The 19,803-nt window shown below is 41.4% G+C and overlaps 1 protein-coding gene across 1 annotated transcript; it reads left to right on the top strand.

The window, feature by feature from the left end:
• The first annotated feature begins 3,873 nt into the window (after positions 1-3,873).
• On the top strand, positions 3,874-4,864 carry LOC103878596 (olfactory receptor 1D5-like). The gene is given in 2 exon segments (XM_031657275.1): positions 3,874-4,541; positions 4,543-4,864. Coding segments are annotated over 2 exon segments (990 nt in total).
• Positions 4,865-19,803: the final 14,939 nt, after the last annotated feature.

The following is a 19,803-nucleotide window of genomic DNA, read 5'->3' as shown; positions in this document are numbered from 1 at the left end:
CTCAAAATAATAAGAGCTATTTATGACAAACCCACAGCCAATATCATCCTGAATGGGCAAAAACTGGAAGCATTCCCTTTGAAAACTGGCACAAGACAGGGATGCCCTCTCTCACCGCTCCTATTCAAAATAGTGTTGGAAGTTCTGGCTAGGGCAATCAGGCAAGAGAAAGAAATAAAGGTATTCAGTTAGGAAAAGAAGTCGTCAAATTGTCCCTGTTGCAGATGACATGATTGTATATTTAGAAAACCCCATTGTCTCAGCCCAAAATCTCCTTAAGCTGATAAGCAACTTCAGCAAAGTCTCAGGATACAAAATCAATGTGCAAAAATCACAAGCATTCTTATACACAAGTAACAGACAAACAGAGAGCCAAATCATGAATGAACTCCCATTCACAATAGCTTCAAAGAGAATAAAATACCTAGGAATCCAACTTATAAGGGATGTAAAGGACCTCTTCAAGGAGAACTACAAACCACTGCTCAGTGAAATAAAAGAGGACACAAACAAATGGAAGAACATACCATGCTCATGGATAGGAAGAATCAATGTTGTGAAAATGGCCATACTGCCCAAAGTAATTTCTAGATTCAATGCCATCCCCATTAAGCTACCAATGACTTTCTTCACAGAATTGGAAAAAACTGCTTTAAAGTTCATATGGAATGAAAAAAGACCCCGCATTGCCAAGACAATCCTAAGCCAAAAAAACAAAGCTGGAGGCATCACACTACCTGACTTCAAACTATACTACAAGGCTACAGTAACCAAAACAGCATGGTACTGGTACCAAAACAGATATCGACCAATGGAACAGAACATTGGTCTCTCAGAAATAATACCACAAATCTACAGCTCAGAAATAATACCACAAATCTACAGCCATCTGATCTTTGACAAACCTGATATAAACAAGAAATGGGGAAAGGATTCCCTATTTAATAAATGGTGCTAGGAAAATTGGCTAGCCATAAGTAGAAGGCTGAAACTGGATCCTTTCCTTACTCCTTATACGAAAATTAATTCAAGATGGATTACAGACTTAAATGTTAGACCTAAAACCATAAAAACCCTAGAAGAAAACCTAGGTAATACCATTCAGGACATAGGCATGGGCAAGGACTTCATGTCTAAAACACCAAAAGCAATGGCAACAAAAGCCAAAATTGACAAATGGGATCTAATTAAACTAAAGAGTTTCTGCATAGCAAAAGAAACTACCATCAGAGTGAACAGGCAACCTACAGAATGGCAGAAAATTTTTGCAATCTACTCATCTGACAAAGGGCTAATATCTAGAACCTATAAAGAACCCAATCAAATTTACAAGAAAAAAACAAACAACCCCATCAAAAAGTAGGCAAAGGATATGAACAGACACTTCTCAAAAGAAGACATTCATACAACCAACAGACACATGAAAAGATGCTCATCATCACTCACCATCAGAGAAATGCAAATCAAAACCATAATGAGATACCATCTCATACCAGTTAGAATGGCAATCATTAAAAAGTCAGGAAACAACAGGTGCTGGAGAGGATGTAGAGAAATAGGAACACTTTTACACTGTTGGTGGGACTGTAAACTAGTTCAACCATTGTGGAAAACAGTGTGGTGATTCCTCAAGGATCTAGAACTAGAAATACCATTTGACCCAGCCATCCCATTACTGGGGATATACCTAAAGGATTATAAGTCATGCTGCTATAAAGACACATGCACGCATATGTTTATTGCGGCACTGTTCACAATAGAAAAGACTTGGAATCAACCCAAATGTCCATCAGTGACAGACTGGATTAAGAAAATGTGGCACACATACACCATGGAATACTATGCTGCCATAAAAAAGGATGAGTTCGTGTCCTTTGTAGGGACATGGATGCAGCTGGAAACCATCATTCTCAGCAAACTATTGCAAGAACAGAAAACCAAATACTGCATGTTCTCACTCATAGGTGGGAACTGAACAATGAGATCACTTGGACATAGGAAGGGGAACATCACACACTGGGTCCTATTGTGGGGAGATGGGGGGGAGGGATAGCATTAGGAGATATACCTAATGTAAATGATGAGTTAATGGGTGCAGCACACCAACATGGCACATGTATACATATGTAACAAACCTGCACGTTGTGCACATGTGCCCTAGAACTTAAAATATAAAAAAATAAAAAAGAAAAAAAGAAAAAAAAAAGAATAAAGAGTTTGAGAACCGATGGGTTATAAGGAATACAAGAATAGCTGGAAGGAAAAAAAACACACACACACACAAAAAAAAAAAAAAAAAAAAGAATTCGGGTGAGAGAAGATGAGAGTATGAATTCCTAAATTGGCAGTTTAATGTGATAAGTTAAATTTACTATCTCAGAGAAAAAAAGCTTTTCTTATTTGGGGGAAAAGGATGGAATCTTGGATGAGGGCTTTCTAACTTAACAGACTGTATGAAAGCTAATGCCTTTAGTTACATGTGAGATTAGGTCTAAACAATTTCATAACATTATGAATGACGCTGGTGAATTCAGAGTAATCACAGCAAGAACAGTAAACAGAGATGGTTTTCTGAAGGGCAAATAAAATTATTTAGGAAAAGACTTTTGATGACCTATATGCTAATAAAGTTAACTGAAAGGTACTTCCTAAGGGACTATATGGTTGAATAAGTCTCATTCCATTTTTGAAAGACCAGTGCAAATGGTAAGCTGACATGAGTAACTCTTTTTAATGCAAGTTCCTGAATTATTACTCAGATTAGTGCCCATTAATGTACATTTTAATACATAATAGTAAGTGATACCCCATAACAATAATTCTGAACCATCAAGAAGAGGACAAATTTTGCTCAGCATTTAAGAAGTCAGCCAAGTACATGGATATTTTAGAAATACAGCATAGCAAAAGTATCAAAGTAGAAGATCTGGCACGTAAGGCTTTACCTTCAGCTATCTGACTACCATTCCAAAAAGATTAACTTGTTACAGGTTCTACAGTGAAAATGTTCCAATTTAATTCTAAGAGGGTCTTTGCTCCTGGGGAAAGTGATATTAGGAAGAGCCACAGACACAGTGCTAAGGAATGGAAGGTAAAAACGTGGTAGAAGAATTTTATCTCCCTGACAAAGACAAGTTTTTTCTTCAGCTCAGTTATTCCTTGTGGTCATCAGGACATAAATGCTTTTGGGGTTGGATAGGGGAATATATTCCTTTGAAAGGCTATCTTGTTAAATTTGAAATTAATGTCATGCATTTGTTAAGTCTTTTAATTACCACTTGTTTATTAAAAAGAACTTCCTAAAGGAAAAAAAAAAAAAAAAGAGTTCCTACAGGACGGTCTTTAGCGCTGCACTACATGGCTTATGGGGACCGTGAAAGCTGAGGGTCTGTTCATTTTGTGGTGGGTCACTTCACTGACTAATCACAAACATCTTTTTTGTTCTAATGATGTTTCCACTGATTTTCTTAGATTTCCCAGAGAGATCATTATATCAGTAAGTAATAATAATTCTTCTTTCTTCTTTCCAATATTTTATTTCTCCACTTCCTCCAATTGGATAATAATCATTTCTTGTAATACATATACCTGTATTAAATACCACTTAAAACCCTATATAAAATCATAACACTAAACTTTAAACACTTCAAGACTACTGGAAGATGGTAGGATTAAAAATAAGGCTTAGACATTGTTTTTATAATATTCAGCATGTAAGGGTAGAAGTTGCAGGAATAATTAAGTTGCATAACTTCCAAATTCTGTTTTTGTGCCTACAATGACCTGTTGCTTTTATTATTTTTAAAATTTAGTCCAAGATATTTTAATGCTAAGAAAAGAGTTGATTTTGCTTATCTTCGTGTCCTTATTCAAATGAGGGCACTTAATAAACATTTGTTGGTGTTAATGTTGCAGAAGGTTGGGGGAATGGATGGAGATAACCAAAGTGAGAACTCACAGTTCCTTCTCCTGGGGATGTCAGAGAGTCCTGAGCAGCAGCAGATCCTGTTTTGGATGTTCCTGTCCATGTACCTGGTCACAGTGGTGGGAAATGTGCTCATCATCCTGGCCATCAGCTCTGATTCCCACCTGCACACCCCCATGTACTTCTTCCTGGCCAACCTCTCCTTCACTGACCTCTTCTTTGTCACCAACACAATCCCCAAGATGCTGGTGAACCTCCAGTCCCAGAACAAAGCCATCGCCTACGCAGGGTGCCTGACGCAGCTCTACTTCCTGCTCTCCTTGGTGGCCCTGGACAACCTCATCCTGGCCGTGATGGCGTATGACCGCTATGTGGCCATCTGCCACCCCCTCTACTATGTCACAGCCATGAGTCCTGGACTCTGTATCTTGCTCCTCTGCTTGTGTTGGGGGCTCTCTGTTCTCTATGGTCTCCTCCTCACTCTCCTCCTGACCAGGGTGACCTTCTGTGGGACTCAAGAGATCCACTACCTCTTCTGTGAGATGTACGTCCTGCTGCAGCTGGCATGTTCCAACACCCACATCATTCACACAGTGCTGGTTGCTACTGGCTGCTTTCTTCCTCGACCCCTTAGGGTTCACGACTACATCCTATATACGTATTGTCAGAACCATCCTTCAGATACCCTCAGCCTCTAAGAAACACAAAACCTTCTCTGCCTGTGCCTCACATTTGGGTGTGGTCTCCCTCTTTTATGGGACACTTGTTATGGTATACCTGCAGCCCCTCCACACCTACTCCATGAAGGACTCAGTAGCCACAGTGATGTATGCTGTGGTGACACCTATGATGAACCCTTTCATCTACAGCCTGAGGAACAAAGACATGCATGGGACTCTGGGAAGACTCCTAGGGAGACCCTTTCAGAGGCTTAAATGAAGGTAATTTTGGAAAGGGGATCGAAGTGGAGACCGGAAATCTCCTTCACCCACGTAAGGCATTATGCTGTGGGATATGCAACAGTCATTAGGGGTACAGCTGCAGCTCAGAATGAGCATATCTGCCTGTGGTGAAGAAAAGACATAATGTGTATCCCAGTGCCTCCAAGACCTCACCAGCCTTGGCAATAAATAATGTCATGCTAACACTACTACCAGAATTTTACAGAGTCAAATATTTAAACCCGCTTGATTATAGGCCCACAGTTCTAGGCTTATCTATATATACCCAGTTATAGCCTCGGGCAGTCTCTCATGTTCTCTAGCACCCATTCACTTATGACCCAGAGGTCTGGCTTCTCTAAGGAGCCTGCTACCCTCAAGCTCTTTGGAGAAGACACTTTGCACTACCCCTATCACAGATGCCCTGGGTGAGGCTTCCCCTTTCTTGATGCTCTAACAGGTACAACATGTGCCACTTCAACGTTGACATAGAGTCACTCTGGACACACCCCATATAGTTCATGCGGAAATGCCAACAAAATTCCTCTTGTGCTCCGGGTTGATTTTATCTTTTGGGCCTCAAGCAATACTCTCTTGCCTTTTCCCTGCATTCCTTTTCTCTGTAGGAAGTCAGACCTTGCCCTTGGAAAGACCATCCTAGCTTTTATTTCTGTAGTTCCTCACCTTCCTTCTCTCCTTCATGCAAGAATTCCATCCACCCCTCAAAACAAAACTCTCAAACATCAGCGCATATTCATAAATAGCAGTCGTAGAAGGGCCAGTACAAGGGGAGGATTCTGGAACAAATGAACAATTTAGTTATCCCGGAGAACATAGAGAAAAGGAGGTATTTTAATAAATAAATTGGGAATAGCACTCAATAAAATATAAAACAAAAATATAATAAAGAGAATTTTAAAAGCCAAAGATTGGTTCTTTCTTTAAAAAAATGAAGTGAATAAACCTCTGGGATATTGATTAAGGAAAGAAAAGACACAAGTAAACACTACAGTGGGAAGAATGGGGGTAAAAACTAAAGATAACATCAAGATTAGGATGATGAAGAGACAATATCAACATCTACATGCCAACAATTTTAAACATTTTGACAAAATAAATATATCCTTGAAAAAATGTGACTTGTCAAAGCGGACTCAAGAAGAAATGGAAAAATTAAATAGTCCTATAACTAGAATTTAAGCAATCATTTTAAATATTCATATATATGAATATGTACATATATCACAAATACAAATCCATTGATAAGCAAATTTTAGCAAGTTATGGATCATCCAGTTTAAAAACAAAAAATCTCTGCAAAGAATAGAAAAAGAAATGAAACTTCCGGCCGGGCGCGGTGGCTCAAGCCTGTAATCCCAGCTTTGGGAGGCCGAGACGGGCGGATCACGAGGTCAGGAGATCGAGACCATCCTGGCTAACACGGTGAAACCCCGTCTCTACTAAAAAATACAAAAAACTAGCCGGGCGAGGTGGCGGGCGCCTGTAGTCCCAGCTACTCAGGAGGCTGAGGCAGGAGAATGGCGGGAACCCGGGAGGCGGAGCTTGCAGTGAGCTGAGATCCGGCCACAGCACTCCAGCCTGGGTGACAGAGCGAGACTCCGTCTCAAAAAAAAAAAAAAAAAAAAAAGAAATGAAACTTCCCAAATAGTTTTATGTCATAATTATCACCTGATACCAAAGCAGAAAAAGAGTACAAGAAAGAAAAGTGCAGGAGCTAATTTCACTTAATATATACAGGTATCCCAAAGAAAATCCTAGTAAATTGAATCCAACAGAAAATTTAAAACTAATAATACTGCATAAGGACCCACTAGGATATATTAAAGGTATGTAAAGATAATTTGATACTTTTAAATCCATGTTATTATATTGACAAATTAAAAGAAAAAAATCAACATGTCAATAGATGCAGAGAAAGATAAAATTCTAAACAAATGTTGTCCTTGATAAAGCAGTAAAATTATTTTATTAAATCATACCTTTTAGTGTATGTTCTTTTAATATTTTGTATAACAAAATGGCAAGTCCACATAGAGCATCTCTGCATCTCAAAGTACAATGGTTGTCTTGTGAGGAAGTACCTGAGTGAGTGATTGAATTTGGGCGCAACCAGCCACTTCATGGAACATTATTTGTATTTGTTAGAATAACTGATAACTATAGTTATTCAGAACTGGTACTTGCCAAATGTTGTCACAAAATACATGAAGTGAGCCTGTTACTGTGAGAAAAACTGACAGTGTTTGTTGCTAGTAATAAATATTTGCTCTATCAAGCAAATATCACCCCTTTGGAAAATTCATCCCTCATGCTGATGGATATGTATTTCATATACATATTAAGTGTGTCAACATTTGGAAGATCTGCATAACTCAGTGAGTCAATATTTTTCAAATGACTAATGCATGATGTGAAAAAGTTACACGTGGATAAAAGATCAACTTAAAAAAGTTACACGTGAATTAAAAGACCAATTCAAAAGAAGCCAATGAATTTTAATGACCTAGGGGATAAAATGTCTATTGATATGTTAGCAGATTCTGCATTGCTAGCAACCTTTAAGAAACTACTACTTATCATGTTTTGATGTAGTATCAAATAATATTAATTGAAAAGGTTATTAATATAATCCTCCCTTTTGCAATTACATCTCTGTATAAGGCTGGATTTTCTTCATACATGTCAACCAGAATAACATATCACTACAAATAAATGCAGAAGCTGATACAAGAATCTAGCTCTCTTATATTAAGCCAGACATTAAAAAGATTTGAAAAAATGTAAAACTATGCTATTCTTCAATAAATTGTTTTAAATATATATACTGATTTCTATTTAAAATCCTACTATAAAAACATATAATGGTAGTATTGTTTTATGAATGAATTAGTAAATATTTTAAATGTCTAATATGAGAATATCGAGAGATACAATCTAAACACAGCTCACAGCTCTTTTGGTCCCGAAAATTTTAAGCAGGTAAATGCGTCCTGAAACCAAAAGTTTGAGAACTGTTCTCCTAAAATACAAACATACTTGAAAATTGTTCTCAAATTCAGGAAATCAGTTCCTTTGAAAAAGAGGACAAAATGAGGGAAAGGAATGGGGATAATGCTTTAGTGTTACCTATAACATTTTAAATCTTTTTTACAGAAAGAAGTGACATGATCAGGTAACAAGTTAATATTTTTAATTTTGTGGATGGCATATGTGTGTCTAAAATTATGTTATTATTGCATGTTTGAAATTATTCATAATTACTTTTTTAGTTTTTAAAGGATCTGGAGGTTTAGTCTGCCATTGGGTTTGAAATTGGATGAATGATTAGATGTGGAAAACACATCTGTCTTAGTCAATTAGGGCTGCTATAACAAAATACCATACACTAGGTGGCTCAAACAACAGATTTATGTTCTCAGTTGTGGAAGCTAGGAGTCACTATCAGGATGCCAGCATGGTTGGGTTCTGGTAAGACTTCTTCCTATCTTGTACGCTGCCACCATCTGGCTGTGTGCTCACATGACCTCTTCTTTGTGTATGCAAGGAGGGAAAGGAAAAGCACTGGTCTCCTCCTCTTCTTATAAGAGCACTAATCCCAATATGGGGCTCATCAACATGAGCTCCTCTAAACCCAATAACTTCCCAAAGGTACTATCACATGGGGGATTAGAGCTTCAACATAAGGATTTGGCAGGGACATAAACATTCAGTCCATAACAATACTTTCTTCCCCTCCAAACACATAGAATATCTGAATCATAGAGTCTTTATTTAAACAACAGTCAACAAGAGAGTGACATAAGCAGGATGGCAGAATAAGAGTTCTCCATTTCACTCCCCCACACAGAAATCCAACTAGAAGCATCCACAATCAGGAATACCATCCTAACACAAGCACACAGGGAGGGGAACGACACACACTGGGGCCTGTTGGGGGAGTGGGGGCAGTGGAGGGAGAGAATCGGGAGAAATAGCTCATGCATGCAGGGCTCAGTACCTCCGTGATGGGTTGACAGGTGCAGCAAAACACATGGCACACGTTTACCTACGTAACAAACCTGCACATCCTGCACATGTATCCCGGAACTTAAAATTTAAAAAAAAAAAAAAACCTATTGAATATTCCAGGAATTGGGATTGAGGCTGAGACACCACCTTGGGACACACAATAGAGAAAAGCCATGACCAAAGAGTAACAGAAATTGTTCTCTGACCATTTCACCCTCCCCAAAGTCAGCACCGCACCACACACAGAGAATGTCCCTAGACCCACAGTTTCTACAATAAGAAAAGTGAATTGGAGGCCAATACTCAGTTTCCCCACCATTCTGGGATCCTTTGTAGGAGGAGACAAGCTCACTCTTGTCTCATCCTCAGGGAAACAGAGTGCCAGCAGAGTTAGACCACCTGGGATCAGTTAGAAACAAAGAATGAAGGTAGGACTTACAGTAGCCAGCACAGGGATCTTGGGAATTGCTCAGTATTCTGGTCAACAGAGATGCCATACCAGAAAAAACTAGTCAACATCATGCTGCAGGAAACACTGTCCATTCACCTTTCAGGCTCGAATCCTGAGCCACCTTCTCCACACAAGCCAGTTGCTTTCATTAGTCTTCCCCAGCTTGAGAGGCAACTGCATGTCAGCAAGTACCTGTAAAATGACCATCTGGACTTGCCCAACCTTAATTCCTGGGATTCAAGCCTGGTTCAACATATAAAAAGCGATCAATGTGATTTATCACATAAACAGAATTAAAAGCAAAAACCATATGATCATCTCAATAGAAACAGAAAAAGGTTTTGGTAAAGTCCAGCATCCCTTCATGATAAAACTCCACAACAGAGTAGGCATCCAAGGAACATACCTCCAAACAGTAAGAGCCATCTATGACAAACCCACAGCCAACATCATACTGAATGGGCAAAAGCTGGAGCCATTCCCCTTGAGAACTGGAACAAAACAAGGAGGCCCACTCTCACCACTCCTATTCCACATAGTACTGGAAGGGCCTAGCCAGAGCGATCAGGCAAGAGAAATAAAAGGCCTCCAAATAGGAAAAAATAAGTCAAACTATTGAAAAGTGGGGCCTGATTAACTAAAGAGCATCTGCACAGCAAAAGAAACTATCAAAAGAGTAAACAGACGACCTGCAGAACGGGAGAAAATATTTACAAACTATGTATCTGACAAATGTCTAATATCCAGTATGTGTAAGGAACTTAATAACCAAAAAATAACCCCATTAAAAAATGGGGAAAGGAAATGACACTTCTCAAGGGAAGGCATACAACTGGCCAACAAACATATGAAAAAATGCTAAACATCACCCATCAGAGAAATGCAAATCAAAACCACCATTTTGTGAGATACCATCTCACACCAGTCAACATGGCTATTAATAAAAAGTCCAAAAAAAGCAGATGCTGGCAAGGCTGTGGAGAAAAGGGAGGGAAGGCTTATATGCTGATGGTGGGAATGTAAATTAGTTCAGCAACTGTGAAGAGCAGTTTGGAGATTTCTCAAAGAACTTAAAACAGAACTGCCATTTGACCCAGTATTTCCATTACTGGGTATATAAATCATTCTACCAGAATGACGCATGTATGCATATGTCCCTCACAATGCTATTCACAATAGCAAAGACAATGTTTCAACTTTGGTGTCATCAGTGTGGTTGACCAGATAAAGAAAATGTCTGTATACACCATGGAATATTATGCAGTCATAAAAAAGAATGAAGTCATGTCCTTTCCAACAACATGGACAGAGCTGGAGGCCATAATCCTAAGCAAACTAACTCAGGAACAGAAAACCAAATGCCACATGTTTTCACTTATAAGTGAGAGCTAAACATTGAACACATGTGGACATAAACCGGAGAACAAAAGAAACTGCAGACTAATGAGGGGGAGGAGGAGAGGGAGGCATGGGTTGAAAAACTACCTATTTGGTACTATGCTCTCTGACTGGGTGCAATACACACATGCAACAAACCTGCACATGTACCCCCCATATGGAAAATTTTTTTAATAAAATTTTTAATAAAAACAAATGTGTATAAAACCACAAAAGACTCCAAAAGGCAAAAATAAACTTCAACAAAAATAACAGAGCTGAAGGCATCACACTCTCTGATTTCAAAACATATTAACATATTATAAAACAATTTTAATCAAAATACTATGGTACTGGCATAAAAACAGAAACATCTATACACGAATAGTGAACTATCTGAAAAAAAAATGGAGAAACCGTACCAATTACAATAGCTACCAAAACCAAAGGATCTCTTGGAGGACATTTAACCAAAGAGATGAAAGCTCTCTAAAATAAAAACTATAAAACATTGAAGATAAAATTGAAAAGAGAATAGTAAATGAGAAAATATTCCCTGTTTATGGATTTAAAGAATTACCATTACAAAAATGTCCATGCTACTCAAAACAATCTACAAATGCAAAAAAAATCCATATCAAAATACCAATGACTTCTTTACAGATATAGAAAAACAGTCATAAAATGTGTATGGAACCGCAAAAGACCCCAAATAGCCAAAGGAATTTGGACCAGAAAGAACAAAGCTAGTGGCATCACACTACCTGAAATTCAAAATATACTACAAAGTCGTAATAACAAAAACAGCATGACACTGCAATAAAAATACATAGACCAATGGAACAGAATAAAGAATACAGAAATAAATTCATGCACTTAGAGCTGATTTTTTACAAAGATGCCAAGAACACACATTGGGAAAAGAACACTCTCTTCAATAATTAGTACTGGGAAAACTGGTTTTCCAAATGCAGAAAAATGAAGCTAGACCCCTATCTCTCACCATATAGAAAAAATCAACTCCAAATGGATTAAAGACTTAAATGTAAGACATAAAATGATAAAAAACAAAAACAAAACAAAACACAGAAGAAAACATAAGGGAAACACTTCATGTGGCATTGGTCCAGGCAAGGATTTTTGAATAGTAACTCAAAGCACAGGCAACAAAAGCAAAAATAGACAAGTGGAATGGCATCAAACTAAAAAGTCTCTGCACTGCAAAGTGCAGAGATAACCCATAGAATGGGAAGAGATAACTCATAGAATGGGAGAAAATATTTGCAAACCATGCATCTGATAAGGGGTCAATGTCCAAGCTATATAAGAAATCCAAACAGCTCCACAGCAAGAAATCAATTTGATTTTAAAATGGCCAGAGAATATGAACAGATGTTTCTTTAGATGGCATACAAATGGCCAATAGGTACATGAAAATATATTCAACATCACTAATCATTAGAAAAATGTACATCAGGCCAGGCACGGTGGCTCACGCCTGTAATCTCAGCATTTTGGGAGGCCGAGGTGGGTGGATCACCTGAGGCCAGGAGTTCGAAACCAGCATGGCCAAGATGGTGAAACCCTGTCTCCACTAAAAATACAAAAATTAGCTGGCGTGTTGGCGTGTGCCTGTAATCCCAGCTACTCAGGAGGCTGAGGCAGGAGAATCGCTTGAACCCGGGAGGTGGAAGTTGCAGTGAGCCGAGATCGTGCCACTGCACTCCAGCCTGGGCAACAGAGCAAGACTCCATCTCAAAAAAAAAAAAAAGAAGAAGAAGAAAAGAAAAATGTACATCAAAATCATGAGATATGATCTCATGCTTGTTAGAATGGCGTTCACCAAAAAGATGAATGATGAGTACTGGAGCATGTGGAGAAAAGGTAACTTTTAGGCACTGTTGGTGGGAATGAAAATTAGTATGGCAATTATGGAAAATGGTATGGAGGTTCTTTAAAAACTAAAAATAGAACCACCGCCGGGCACAGTCGCTCGTGCCTGTAATCCCAACACTTTGGGAGGCTGAGGCAGGAGGATCACTTACAGCCAGGAGTTTGACACCAGCCTAGGCAACATGGTGATACCCCGTCTCTAAAAACACAAAATGTTAAAAGCTAGTCGGGCATAGTGGCACACACCTGTAGTCCTAGCTACTGGGAGGTTAAGGCAAGAGGATCTCTTCAGCCCAGGAGGGCAAGGCTGCAGTGAGCTATGACTGTGCCACTGCACTCCCGCCTGGGCAAAAGGCTGCACTAATTTGCCTCAGAAAAAAATAAATTACTTTTTAAAAAAAAAAAACGGAACTACCATATGTTTCAGTAATCCCAGTTCTAGGTATGCACCCAAAGGAAATGAAGTCGGTGTGTTGAAGGCGTATCTGTTCTCCCGAGTTCATCACAGCTCCTGCTACAGAACCACAATTAACCACCGTGTCAGGTAGTCCCGCGTCCCTTTCTGCTCCGGAATCCGTCACTTCTGTGTCCAACACTGCACCCGCCGACTACAGCGGTACTCCGTAAGCAAAGGGAGGTGGGAGAGAACAAAGAAGCCAGCCAAGCCCAGCAACAAGGAGCCAGACAGGAGAAATTCCCTGAGCTGGGTTTGAAAGGACAGGAAACACAGAAGTTTTGTTGACCAGAAAAAAAATTGAGAAGAAGAGTGGAGGCCAGGGGAATAGCACACATGAAAGCACAGGGATTTGGAACAGGGTGTGTGAGGGGAGTGACAGGGAGTCTGGTATAGAGAGAGGCGGCAATGACGCTATCCAGGCAGTGTCACGGGCTGGGGCTCCAGAAGCAAGTATGAGGAGGAGTTTGGAGTAACAGGTGTTCACTAGGGAACAACACCTGTAAAGGAACAAGGGCGGAAGCTTGACTGGGCACAGGGGGAAGTCAAACTGCAGGCTGGCCTCCCAGAAAGCCGATTGTCTCAGCACATTTTCTGCTTCTATAACAAAATGCCTGAAACTGGTAGTATATTAAAAACAGAAAATTATTTCTCACAGTTCTGGAGGCTGGGAAATCCAAACCAAGCTGCCAGCTAGTGAGGACCTGGTCTCTCTGCTTCCGAGACGGCATCCTGTGTCCACAGCCTCTCGGGGGGCAAGAACACCGCAGCTTCACACAGGGAAGGTGAAAGAGCAAGAAAGCCAAACACCACCTGAAGCCTCTTTTATAAAGGGTGTTAATCCCATTCACGTGGGAGGAGCCTCGTGGCCCAATCGCCTCTTAAAGGCCCCACCTCATAATACTATCGCACTGGCTGTGAAGTTTCAATGCATGACTTTTGGAATGGACACATACCAGGTTAAAATGGAGAGTCTTTATACCCCCGCCTCAATCACCGGGTGTGGGCTATCCAGGAAAAGGGACTGCCTTGGGGAAGGAGGCTCTCTGTAGCTACAGTAAACCCTAAAGGAGCTGACAGCTGAAGGCTGTCTGCTGACCATGCTCCTCACAGCTCGCCAGCAAGTCTGCCCTTGAAGGGAGAACTGTTCTTGAAGATCATCTCCATGTGGCCACAGACAGTGTGAGCAATGTCATTCAGCGTCTCCTACGGCTAGTTAAGGAGCTTGGATTTTATGCAATAGACAATAGAGAGCCATGAAAAGTCTCAGGCATGGAAATGACACACCCAGCTTTGTGTTAAGTGCATTCCCAACAATGGGTGTGAAACAGGGCTGAATGGGGGAGTCACAGACATCAGTCTGGAGGCTGCCAGACTGGCCCAAGTGAGGAGAAGGACCTGAAGAGGCAGTAACAGAAGCATAAAGGAGGGGAAGGATCAGAGGGGAATTTAGGAGGTAAAATGCAGGGAGGCAGGCCGAGACTGTGTGCTTTCGGAAGGGAAATCAAAGCATCAAACATTCAAACGCAGCACCTCTCAGCATCTACCCTCGCGGCTTCCCAGCCAGCAGGCACCTGATTAGACATTCTGGTTTCATTTGCCAGTTTTCCCAGAATCTGGGTCAATGTTTCATACATGGTAAATGCTTGATAAATACTTGTTGAATGAACAGATGGATGAGGACTGAGGCCACAGTCAACTGACACAAGATGTGGCTACTTCCTGACTGTAAGCCTTCAGAAGCCGTATCAGACTGTAGTGTATACATTCACACAAACACCCCAGGTGAAACGCAATACAAGGAAAGGGCTGCCGCAGCCGCACAGCCTAGCTTTGCTTTGACAGCAGCTGAAGAAGGAAGGCACGCGTACGCTCTGGTTCAGCAGAGCCCGTGGAGTGAGATAACGTGTCATTTTCAGTGGAGCCCAGACCCTTCTCATTCATTCCAAGGCCACAGGACACACTGCCTGGCCTGCAATTCCTCCACCCACAGGCATGCAACCCACGTTGGGCCAAAACCATCTTCTTAGCCTAAGAATCAATCTCTCTCTCTCTCTCTTTCACGCGCGCACACACACACACACAGAGAGAGAGAGAGAGAGAGAGAGAGAGAGAGAGAGAGAATCCAGATCTCAGCTCTTAAGAAAATGATGAGAAGTGCATATGTTGAGGACCCCCAGAAGTGGTACCTAAGATGCCATTTGAATGTGAAAAAAAATCAAAACCCCATCCTACTTAACCCGTATGAAGTACTCACTGACATGTTTTTTAATTGGCTTTCTAATCGGCTTGCCTGCAAAAACAAACCATGCAAATATGCAGAGTTACAAGTAAGAAGTGTATCCCTAAGTGCCTATTTGCATAGACTATGTTGTGAAGGACGCTCAAGACACTTGGAAGCTCCCCCTGGAAATGGGAACAGGGACTGAAGTTGACTCTTGCCCGCTAGAGTAGGAGACTGACTTATCACTAATTATTCATTTACATGGCTTATATTTTTTCATGTATATGTTATTAGTTTTTAAAAAGCATGTTATCAACAGTAAAATTAAAAAAATAAAAATAAGGCCAGGAGCGGTGGCTCACGCCTGTAATCCCAGCACTTTGGGAGGCTGAGGCAGGTGGATCACCTGAGGTCAGGAGTTTGAGACCAGCCTGGCCAACATGGTGAAACCCCGTCTCTGCTAAAAATACAAATTAGTCGGGAGTGGTGGGTGGGGGGAGGCTGCCTATAATCCCAGCTACTCCGGACGCTGAGGCAGGTAAACTGCTTGAACCCGGAAGGCAGAGATTGCAGTGAGCTGAGATCGCACCACTGCACTCCAGCCTGGGCGACAGATCGAGACTCCGTCTAAACAAATAAATAAGTCTGCGCCCGTCCACTTCTCATGTCCACTTTGATATTACAGGAGTAACCACTGTTAACGGTTTGGATGTGTATCCTTTCAGATGTTCATCGTTTCCTCCATAGATTTTCTGGTCCAGCAGCCTGAGCCTGTTTATGTCTCCATGTGAGATCATAGAATAGACGTTATCAAATTACCTGGACATAGCACTAAGGCTCTGTGTTAACTTTGTGGTTCACAGTTCAGAGCAACAGAACAGTGACCCAAATATGGAGCAAGAGACGCTGCTGGAGCCGCTTTTGCCAGGTTGCCAATGTGGCCCTGCCAACTGCCCCCTGCCCCCTGCCTCCTGGCGCAAGCCCTTGTGACTAGACCACTCACTGCCTCAGTATCCAGTCCCAGTCCTGGGCTGGCTCCTAAAACAAATTCTACATTCACTTTTATTGTTTATCTAGAGCCCTCCCCGTTTTCATTCTGATGTGTGTCACCTCAGTCTTTTATCCGCGTATGTGTATTCAAGAGGACCCAGGTCTGGGCCTCTACAGCGAGGCTGGGCGGCCTCTCCGGGTGTATAAGTAGCCACTGGTCTGTTTCGCATGAGTCAGAACCCAGCGATTTCAGGACAACCTGGAGTGTGTGTGTGCGTTGAGATGGTTGGGAGATAAAAACAGTTTTATGCACCAGCCGCTACAGGCACCTGTGCCTCAGGCTACAAACTTTGCAAGGAATCATAAAATGCTTGAATCCTGAAAGAAAAAAAGAAAAGTATTACTAGCTCCAAAAGGTTAAAAGCTCAAAGTTGAAGTCACTAAATATTTCTTTCAATGCATACGAAAACTGGCACATCAACTTGTCAATAGAAACTCAAGTCTTCTAGACGGTCACCTACGAATTCTGTTTACTGTGGGATGCGGGTGCAAGAAGCCCTTGAAGGTCCGGTGCTTGGAAGATCCCGGCTGGGGCTGCCTCCCACCCGCCCAGTGTGGTCTCCTCCCCGGCCATACCCCCGGCCAGGGCTCCACCCCAGCCTCCCATTCAGCCCGCAGCAGGTCTCCAGTGCAAGGTCCAGGTCTCCAGTGCAAGGTCCAGGTCTCCAGTGCAAGATCCAGTGCAAGATCCAGGTCTCCAGTGCAAGAAAGACATCGCTTCCCGCCATCTTCCACTGAGGGCTGTTGAGCCCCACAACCCACCCCAGGGCCAGCTGCCGCTGTGGAGGGTTCTGAACCTCATCCAGCCCCGTTGACCGCGAGCCCGAGGCACACAGCGGTGGAAACAGAAACGAGCTTCCAGCAGCGCACTGCACTCTCCACCCCAAGAACTCACTTCCGGGGTCACCCAGATCCCCAGCCGCTGGGAGACTGAAAGCAGCGATCAAGAGAGTAGCCAATGAGAAGCCCCGGAGGGTGGGACTTCTGTTTGACTGGCCAATGGGAGTTCCTCCCAAAGCCGGACCTCACGGTCTGTTGCAGACCCATTTCCACTCTCCGGGGGTGCTGAGCAAAGACGCACGCCCGGGGCCGACAGCCAATGAGGAGATGGAAAAGGCGGGACACCTGCAGAACCAGCGAATGAAAAGCCTGGAAAGGTCCATGCTCCAATTCCGCCTTCGCAGCCCGCAGCCGGATATCGCCCTGTGGTTCCGCAGGTTGCGCGCGCCATCCAGTGGCAGCCAGGCAGGGAGGTGTTCGAGATCCCTGCGTCTTCGGAACTCATTTCGTCGCTGTCCCACCCCTTCGTAGTTCTCCCCAGTTTCAGGAGAAAGGATGGCCCTGCGCACCCTCCGCATCCACGGGGGAGCGAAATCGTCCTTCGTTCCTACCGCCCGTGCTCTTCATCTGAGAAAGCATCGGATGCTAGGATGCTAAATTCCCTTAAAAGAACAAGGTGCAATGACAACGGCCTATCACACCGTTAGACAACCAAAGGACTGACAAAATGTAACATTGATTACTAATTAAAAAAAAAAAAAGAAAATGAAATTTTTAGTAAACAGGAATTAAGCAAACCTCAATTTAATAACAACTCAGAAAACCACAGTGAACCTCAAAGTGTTTGAAACGCCAGACGCATCCCTATGAAAGTCAAGATGGATGCGAGTGCCCCTGCTCTCACCGTTTTTATGTAATGTTTTGGAGCGTCCAGGCAAGATATAAAAGACGTCAAAGGGGGCAAGGCGGTTAAAACTGGGGGCAGGAGGAAAACAAAAGATTATTATTTCAGGTGAAATGATTTATACTTGAAAATCAAGAAACATTAAAAACTAGAGAATTCAGTAAGGTCTGTGGAAGAAAAATATATTTGTGTGTGGAACGTGTTGTCTTTGGGTATACAGAAAAAAAATAAAGGAAAGGAAAGAGGACTATAATGTCCTGCATGCCAGCATCAAAGATGTTGAGGAAAGAAGACCCCATTCGCTGGAAAAACGAAGGCAAATTTTTCATATGTAGATGATATGATTCTGTGCTTGGGAACACAGAGTCCATTAAAATTGTTAGGAACAATAAGAGACTAGAATGAGTTGGCTGGGTGCAAAATCAATATACAAAAATTAATTCTATTTCCGTACACAAACAACCAGGCAGAAAATATAATGGTAAAAGTATGCTGTGTGTAATAGCAGCAAAAAAGGAAAAAATAACTGAGAATAAATTCAGTAAAAATTTTATTATTCTGGCCAAGCATGGTGACTCATGCCTGTAATCCCAGCACTTTGGGAAGCCAACAGGTGTTCAAGACCAGCCTGGGCAACATGGCAAAACCCCATCTCTATCAAAAATACAAAAATTAGCTGGGTGTGGTGGTGGGCGCCTGTAATCCCATCTACTCTGGAGGCTGAGGCAGGAGGATCACTTGAACCCAGGGGGCGGAGGTTGCAGTGAGCCGAGATCATGCCACTGTACTCCAGCCTGGGTGACACAGCAACACTCCATCTCGAAGAAAAAAAAATTTATATATATATAATTACTGTTTAACTAGAGCCTTCACTGTTCCCATTCTGATGAATGTCAATTCAACCTTTTATCTGCGTATGTGTATTCAACAGGACCAGGTCTGAGCCTCTGCCGCAAGGCTGGGCAGCCTCTCCAGGTGTATATATAATGCTTCTGGTGTATATATAATGCTTCCGGTGTATATATAATTCTACTAGAGTACACAAAAAGAAAAACTCGAAATAATAGAAAGACATACCATTTGTGAATAGGAAGTTTCTATATAATAAAAATGTCAACTCTCCCTCAATTAAAACTTTATTGTGACCCTAAGAAAAGTTCCAAAAAGATTATGGAGAACTGGAAAAGTTGATCTTAATTATAAGATTAGATTAAATCTTGGAATTAAATCTTGGAATTATAAGTTTGCAATAAAATCAAAGAAACAGCGTAAAATGTCCCTAACCTGAAGGTCACATATATCAAGGTTAAAATCATTGAAGGTCCAAAACAATGAAAACAATTGTTTAAACTCACGCGAAGATATATCAACAAATTTCAGATCAATTGTATATACATTCTATTCTCTTACTGTTACTAATAATTTTAAATGGACACTCTTTGTGTTTCCAAGTATACAATCATATCATCTGCATATAATGAAATATTTGCCTTTGGTCTTGCAGGGAACAGGTTTCCTCTACAACATCTTTTAAGTCTTTGATGCTGGCATTGGCATATGCAGATTATAAATACTTCCAGGAAAAAAAAAAAAATCAGCAAAAAAAAAAAAAAATCTCAAGAATCAAAATGGTAATTCTGGATGTTAGAAGATAGCGGAGTGATGCCCTCAAAATTCTGTGGAAATAAATATTTTAAAGACAAAATTTCCAGCCAAACTAGTAATCTAGTGTAGGGGAGAATAGAGACGTTTTCAGATGTGAAAGGACTCTACAC

This window comes from Papio anubis, chromosome 17 (assembly GCF_008728515.1).
Source record: "Papio anubis isolate 15944 chromosome 17, Panubis1.0, whole genome shotgun sequence".
NCBI classification, from domain to species: domain Eukaryota; kingdom Metazoa; phylum Chordata; class Mammalia; order Primates; family Cercopithecidae; genus Papio; species Papio anubis.
The sequence above is the reverse complement of the archived record's forward strand: the minus strand, read 5'-3'. Positions and strand labels throughout refer to the sequence as shown.